The sequence below is a fragment of the Hyposmocoma kahamanoa genome, unplaced genomic scaffold (assembly GCF_003589595.1).
Source record: "Hyposmocoma kahamanoa isolate Upper Pololo Valley unplaced genomic scaffold, ASM358959v1 93, whole genome shotgun sequence".
NCBI classification, from domain to species: Eukaryota; Metazoa; Arthropoda; class Insecta; order Lepidoptera; family Cosmopterigidae; genus Hyposmocoma; species Hyposmocoma kahamanoa.
Window position 1 is genome coordinate 19,046,814 of NW_020654810.1, and position 8,630 is coordinate 19,055,443.

At 32.5% G+C, this 8,630-nt stretch overlaps 1 protein-coding gene across 1 annotated transcript; it reads right to left on the bottom strand.

The window, feature by feature from the left end:
- Positions 1–264: 264 nt before the first annotated feature.
- LOC113237460 (15-hydroxyprostaglandin dehydrogenase [NAD(+)]-like) lies at positions 265–6,698 on the bottom strand. Its single transcript, XM_026473945.1, has 5 exons — positions 6,574–6,698; positions 6,133–6,369; positions 4,975–5,148; positions 2,459–2,622; positions 265–437 (listed from the first exon to the last, which is right to left on the bottom strand). Exons 1-5 carry the CDS (start codon positions 6,667–6,669, stop codon positions 272–274), a joined length of 837 nt encoding a protein of 278 aa, XP_026329730.1. The 5' UTR covers positions 6,670–6,698; the 3' UTR covers positions 265–271.
- Positions 6,699–8,630: the final 1,932 nt, after the last annotated feature.

The following is an 8,630-nucleotide window of genomic DNA, read 5'->3' on the forward strand; positions in this document are numbered from 1 at the left end:
AAAAATGGCAAAAAGAGTTTTTTATATATTTGGAATAGATAAATAAAATAAAGTAAAGTAAAACCTATCTAGGTTTTACTTTACTTTATTGCTCACACACAAAAAAAAAACAAAAACATTACGTGGGTAATTTAGAACTACATTATTATTTACTTTAGAGGAAATCGTTGCTTTGTAAACAAAGCTACCAATTTCCGAGTAATATAAATTTAAAAATAATTATAGTAATTTAGATAAGAAATGACGCTAAACGTATAGATATTATAGTGCTTTACGAGTTAGTATTCGGTGTGTACACTCCCTGACTGAGGATTTCAAAGGACTTTTTGATATTGGCTGTAATATCTTCCGCCTGTCTGTCAGCTGAGACCAACCAAGTGCTGCCGGGCTTTCCCTTCTTGAAGGCCTCTACGAGTCCTCGAACTGCGGATTCTGGCCTGCAAAATTTAATGTTTAAAATTTCATCTTCTACAAGCAAACTACGATAGAATAACTTTTTTGTAAACATATTTGTGGAATTACATCTATTTGCCAAGTGTTATTGAAATCAGTTAATGGGAAGTGGGTGAAATCCAAAAAAACCGGATTCATCCCCTAATTTTCCACCCTTAGAGTTAGAATAATTTCTTCAAATTTGAATGGCACCAATACTGAGGTACCCTCTTTCCAACAAAAAAAGAATCCTGGTAATCGGTTCTCAAATTTATCGCCTAACATACCTAAAAAAGGGTCGGTCGTTTTTCTTAATACTAACTAAGATTGGTCCTTTTGTAAAGCATACAACGTAAACAATAAATTGAATTCTGTAACTTTTGGAGTACCAACATAATTGTAACATTACATACATTTGCATAACATTACATACTTGTAAAGAATTACTGCAAATTTTATAAAAAGACACTTCACACAGTTGAGATTGGGTTGGTAGACCTGAGTGAATTGGTTCACCAGGAGCCAGGTGGCCCACGGGCAAGAGCGGCTTGGAAGGTATTTGATTCTTCAAATGTTAAATTGGGCTTTCGGGTTTTAAAACCTGTTTTTATTAGACAAGTGGCGATCATTCATATGAAAATGATAGATTTCAAATTCACATTTTGGCTCTACAAAATATGCATGATTAATCAAACCTGCAGGTCGATTCAGAACCTTACGATAATTCTGTTGTCGACCGATTCGAGATATCGCACGATTTTTTTGTAATTTTTATTCACAATAACCGAATCGAACGTCAATCTGCCGTATTCGAAACCAAACCGAAATGACGTCACACCCGTACGATTACTCGAACTTCTCGACCGGCAAAGGCTACAAACGTTATTCAGAACACAGTTATCGAATGAATATTACTGAACGTCCTATTGTTTTCAAAGTAAGAATGTAATATGGAAATCTCTTATTATTTTAAATAAAGTCTGGATTTTGTTCAATTTTATTAATTAATTTTATAGCAAGACTAATGCATTCTTAAATTTTAGGCATATAAAGTCTTAAAAATGTATATAAAAGGATTTTCATTTTTCTTATAATCTATTTCACCGACTAACTCTGTAAACGCTGTTGGATAACGATATCGTATCCGAATCCGCATCGAATGTTTAACTCGAATGTTCTGAATAGCTCGGAAAGCGCCCTTCGATTCGAGAACGTTATGCAAACGAACGGTTCGGTTAAAATATTGAACAGCTCTGAATCGAGGTCCAGGGGTTCGATTCAGAAACTAACGATAACACAGTTGTTGACCGTTTTCTTTTCATTTTTATTCGCAACACCCGAATCGAACGTCAAACTGTCGTATTGTCGTATTCGAACAACGATTCGGGTGTTGTGAATATAAACAAAAAGAAATAGTACGATGTCAAATCGAAGCGGTCGACAACTGACTTATCGTAAGGTTCTAAATCGACCCCTGAACATAAATAACTCAAAAGATAACATTTACTACAATGACGCTTACACATTCGCTGTCATTGTTTTAGTTTGGTAATACTTAGCTTTGCACGATATTATAATGATGCTGTAAATAACATCTATTCTTATCTATATCGTCGTAAAGTTAATACGTTTAACATCAAACCACATTCCGCGCCAAGAACAAAAAGAACACATGAAACTCATGTGTAATTGACAATTTAACTATCACTTTACAAGCAATACGAACAAAGCTTTTTTATCTTTCTTTTCTTACACCCGTAGTTTCTGTTAATATATTAACAAAAATTACGAGTGTAAGAAATAGTTACGCATATAGATTACAATTTAGGATAAACCCGTAGGCGCTCTTATGTAGCAACGTCTACACCTTGAATATTTCAGATTTCCTACCTTGTTGCGGTATACTTTCAATAACATTATTTATTATAGTAAAATCTCTTTTTCTTCTAATATACGAAGTTTCATTGGTTTGGATTAATGAGGTTTATACAATTTTTTACTTTTTGTCTAAAATCTCATGACTTACTTTTGAAATGGAAGCGATCCACCACCACTCACGGCCCGCATTGTATAATCAGTTGTTTCTTTGTCAAAAGCCTCAAGTTTTTCTGGTGAAAACAGTGAAGTATGCGTACAGCCAAAGCACATTGTGATCACACGAACTTGCGATCGTTTGTAGTGCATTTCGTCCTGAAAATGTTGGAAACAAAATTTGTAAATTCAGAATACAGTGTTGTTTTTTAATACAGACAACTGTTGGATGACTGATATCATCTTATAGAAAATGAAACTATTTTTCCGGATTTAAATCGCATATTTTTATTTTTCAAGCAAACCAACGTTTTGGGCCCTTTACTAGTCCCGTAGTCACGATTGACTGAGGTGGTAGTCATAAACCAGTTATGTCTACTATTAATGCAAACGTCCTTATTTTTACTATAGTTACAAAAAATTATTAATTAAATACCTTATTTTTCAATTTTACAAGGAACATTCCAAGTTACGCTACATGTTTCACAATTATTTTATTTTAACAGTATGATTTCTTGTTATTAAATTAAATTTATTATTAATTAATAATGGAATTTAGAATAAATTATAACATTAATTAGTACTGCGTTCTGTGTCTGTTTGGGATTTTTCAGAAAAAGGAAATACTGGATCCCAAACCAGCACGGAAGTTATGACCAAGGGCCTGTTAAATGCTCGAAACATTGGTAGGTTTGAAAAACAAAATTTAAATTTGAACAATCTAAAACCTTAAGAACTCTATTTTTCAAAGTTATGAATGAGTCAAGAATCATGTTTGTACTTTCTTTTTTCTTTAAGTGTAGGTGTAAACATATTTTTTAAACCAACTACAGCGCAATGTTCGAGTCCTATTTCGAAAACTTGTTGAAATATTGCATCGACCACTTCTTTTGTACCGCATATACTGTATAATTATGCCTTTCCATTTCCTTTACGATTACTATTCTAATTGAGGTACCAACAACCTGTCCGCGATATATTTCTACAGTTTCTTTACAAATTGACATTTTATTTGTTATTTATTAGAATCCTTTGTCTATGTGTGTTTATAATATGTCTATCTGTGGCATCGTCTTTCTATGTCAAAGCTAGTTTAATCGGAATGGAATATAACACACAGCTGTTTAAAGATCTCAAGCTTGCTAAGTGTCGGAGAATTATTACATTTTTAATTCATGTCTTTATTGAACTAGACACTTAATTGATATTTATTGCATGAGCATCTACATAAAATTTACGAAAACTTAGTACGTCGCAAGGCGAAACATAGAGATTTAGAATGTCTTCTTGTAAGATCTCTCTATAACCCGTGTAAAACAAAGAAATAAATGAATTAGAATTTGAACCGAATTATAAAAATTGTACTAGTGATAATAATAATTTATTTAAGAAAAGAAAGTATTTCTACAAGCTAATTGGTCTACGGCAATGCAATATTATATATTTATTGCATTATACCTATTATTCTCATAATCATAAAATTGACACTGTAGCGACTCGCAGCAGTCAATACAAATCTCTTTAGTATATATTTTATACGTGTTTATATTTTATACGTGTGTAAAAGCAGTTTGAAAGTCATGGTGATATAGACAACCAATTTCTAAAATGACGCCACAATGTAAAAGCAAGTGACAATCAGCTGAAACAAACTGTATTCTACAGCTAAAGAGTTCCATTTTCAAAAGTTGTAATTACTTTTTAAATATTGTTTATGTAAGTGGCCAATCCGGAAACTTATAGTGCGCCCTATGTTTAGTCTTTTTAAGTTTAGTTTTATATTTAAATTCTAAATTTAAATGTGATTGTTTTTGGCGCCTTTTCTTCACCATTGTTTATGTTTTTGGATTCATAGCTATACGTGTTTTGTAATAAATTAATAAACTGTAAGTACAATTGCTTTGGTCTTACTCACTCGGTGATAGGACCCACCCGAATCCATTGATAAAGTCCGTTACAGTCACAATGTCTCATACCTCATACAACTTTATTTATTATCGAAACTATTTATTTAATAGTTTATTGTACAGGAAAAATACAACAAGTCACAAAGAATACAAGCGAAATTAAAAACAAACGGTTCTGCTTACTTCTAATAGAAATTTCTTCCTGCAGACCTAAATACAGGACACTATAACTAAAAGAACGGGCATATGTGCACAACAAAACAAGAAAAAAAAAATAATATAAAAATATTAAATTATTATAAATTATATAAATACTTAGATAAATACATATTTTATAATACAATACCTAAGATATGGATGGAATAGTAGATAAATAATGCTCTTTAACTCTCACTTTAAAAATAGCTAACGATTTACTTTCGTGAACAGTAATAGGAAGTGCATTCCAAAGTCTGACCGCATGAACAGTGAAGGAGTGAGAAACTATTACGACATATGTTTTCTATATTTTGACAACAAGGTAATGATTTATGAACTAAAGAAAAATAAATGGGTAATCACATTAGAACGCGTTAACGACCATAACTACTGCAGCAGAACTTACACCGAGACTATAGCTGAATTGTAAGACAGCACTTTTAGTAGCTGAATATATAGGCAGTACTCTTCCTGGAATCAAGGCAACAATTGAAGATATATTTACAATTGTTCCTCCTTTACCTCCGTAATCTTTGCGCATTAGATTGAATGCCTTTAAAGAACTTGTTACCAGCGCAGTCTGAAAATAAACATCGTTTATTAATTAACCGCCATTGTGAAGAACTCCAATGTAAATGACGGTGAATGCATGTCGAAGAAGGTTCATAGTCCTCGGGAAACGTGTGGAGTTCCCAAACCGAATTAGGCCAGTCAGGGTCGCGGTTTATGGCCTAAGTGGGATATTTTGGGAGTTGACAAAAAAAAACAAACAAAAATGTGATTTTTTTATGGCAAAGGATCTCAGTCACTATAGTATCCCGCTTTTTTATTGCCTACCAGTTCGAATAGACCGTCAGGATTATCAAGTCCAGTCTGTGTTTGCATCAACATCGATCTGACATGTACTATTTTAACAAAAGGTCATCGTGCAATATTTAATATCAAAGGCCAGTTTGTCATTTCGAGCGTACTTGTAGTAAAAAATCAAATGATATTAATATTATGATGTGAACACGATACCTAATGATGAAAAACAGCATTATTCTACATAATCACAATATGATTTCCACGTGTTAGAGGAAAAGCAATGTTTGGTCTATCTTTATGTCATGGGAACTATATTTAAATATTAAACAATTCAATTTTAATCCAAAATAAGTAATGTTGCCCCAATGATTTCAATTTCACAATCTTATAAAATTAAAACTTATGTCCCGTATAAGTCCAATTTTAACTTCACGTAACTGGCCACTTTTAGTTATAGTGACAAGTATACCTTTTATGATATTACATTACAGGAATTGGACTTTTTATTTAACATAAAAAACTAACTACGTCCAGTCCAATTTACACTTACCAGGGTTGTACCCAATTGTTTAGATTATTTACAGAGCACGTCAATGTCAATTTATGATTCAAAATTCAAGGTTATATCACTTTGGATAAGACTGCGTTCAAAGTGCACAGTACCATCTTGATCTATTTCGTATTTGTTACATTGAATTGAGCACATCGTATTGTATGAACGCTATAAATATTTATTTCTGTCTCATTAGGTACTTACAAGATTAATGGCTATTTCTTTTTCGTAAAGTCTAGGACTGTCATTCATAATTCCAGCATTATTGATGACGACGTCTATATAACCGTAACTTTTTACTATCTCATCGTAGATATCATGAAGATCTTGTGAAGTAACATCACACTTGTAAAACTTGGTCTTGTCAGAGCCGTATTTGTTGTTTAATTCTTTTTCTAATGCCGTGCCGTTTGTTACGTCGACATCTATAATGGCCACGTGCTGGGAAAAAAGGTAGTTTTTAATTCAGGATTTCATAAAGCCTGTTAAACTTTCCGATTGGTTCAACAAGAATGATTTTTTTACAAACTCTGCTTCTTGTGTTGTCTAAAAAACTTAATAGTATTTTTTTCCACAGAAAAACTAAACTTTTTCGTATAAGCAGTAGCCGTATAGAATATTTGCTAGACAATCCTTAACACTTACCTTTGCACGTTCTTCTGCAAAGGACTTAACCACGCCAGCGCCAATTCCAGCAGCTCCTCCAGTTACCAAAATCACTTTATCTTTAATTTCATACATGTTGAAATATGTAACACACACTTCCGCTAGCGAGAGCTGTACGATTTCGTCTGAACAATGCTTATCAAAAAGTTTATTGTTATATGACTGTCGTCAAGTAATTGTACAACATAATAATTGTGTTTGTTAAGTACTATGAAAGTAAAAATATATACTACCAAAGTACAATAAATTCAAGTACCTAATTATTATAAAAATAGGTATAGGCAACGGCAGATAAGTCAGCGTTTAAAGTTTATAAACTGATGTTAAATAATATTGAATTTTTATGAAATCTTATTGTAAATTGATTTCAGCGTAGTCAAAACTTTTTTTACCATTACATGAAATCATAAACACTTTCTAAACACAGATACAAGTTTATAACTCTAATGTACGAGTATAACTTACAATAAAACAACAATGAACAGCGTGCTCGTACGTGCGAATAGTTTAAACTAACTCAAACTACTTGTTCTTGATGTGTAGTTACTATAAGGCCTTGACGCATTATGTAATTTGTGTAAAACCTGTTATATAAGTGGCGACTCAGAAACCAAACATAGGATATCCCGGAACCATCCTGCATAGTGTTAAGTGCACTAATTATAAAAGTTTTACCTTTTGTCGGAGGTTGTAATAGAGATTACGTTTTTTTACTTATTGAGATATAATGCTTATAATAACAAAAAAGTGGGAGATAAGGTTTACAAACTTACATTATTAACGGTTATGTTATTTATGCTTATTTACAAAGCATAAATAACATAATCGTTATTAAATTTCTCATGTTCGAAATAGATCTACAAAGGTCGAAAACTTTTCTTTTTTGTCAGGAATTCCTATTAGATACCCTGCGGGACACAAAGGTTTACATCTGACTCCTGCTGCTAAAACCTGACGGTGTTCCTTGTGAGCTGCTTTTTTTTTTATAAAAAATAAGTGCGCATTTGACCTCAATCTCATCTGATGGGAAGTGACGATGAGGTCGAGGATGTAGCATGCACACCTAAATAATTATATTATATATTTATATTATGTCTCATTTGATGACATGAACTTGATATTTACGAAGCGGTATTCAAGCAAAACATGAACTAAAAGTAACACGTCGTTACTTTTTCTTGCCGATAACGACAGAGACAGATGCATTGTATAGACGCATATTAACTGGGTTTCGTTTTATCTATATTTATAGGTCAATAGACGAAACTACAGTACATGTACAGTGAAAACAACGAAGACAACGAAGAAAAATGCCGTTAGGTAAGTGATAAGTAAATACTAAAGCTAATCTTATTAAATACAAAACGCAACACTTGATGACAATTTGTATAGTTGATGAATTATTATTTCCACCGATTCGTCTTCTCTTTATTTTTCGAGTACAATAGGACAAAAGAGTAAGCCGTCTCGTAAAATAACGCACTTATCGTCTCTAAAGTGCAAAATATGCGGAACTAACATTACAGAATAAGTAAGAAAAGAGTCAGTACCTAGTCGGTATTTTATGAAGTGCCTACAGTTACAAAAACAAAAGACCTAATGAGTAAAGAAATAATTCAAAACTAGAATTCAGTAAAGGCGTTTAGCAATACGACGAACCATCATTAAATCCATGTACCAAGGCTTTAAGAAGCTAAGAGATGTTAGATGAATGGTTGTTTGCCTAGAGCTGCTGAGAGCAATAAAATATGAGTTTATTTTATATTTAATATAAAATAAAAAATTTAAATAGAAAATTATAATCACTCTAATTTCAAAATTAATACGGGGTACCTACAACAAAGTATTATTAATTATTGATTGTGTTTAATTTCTTTTTTATATATAATACCAAGTGACGGGACGAACAAGTCGTGCGCCTGGTGGTAAGTGACACGCCTATCCATAACAGTTGCAGTGCCACTCAGAGCTTTAAATCGCAAAGATTTTAGGGGCGCTGCCACTGTGCCTTCCAAACCGGAACGCAATAATGCTCA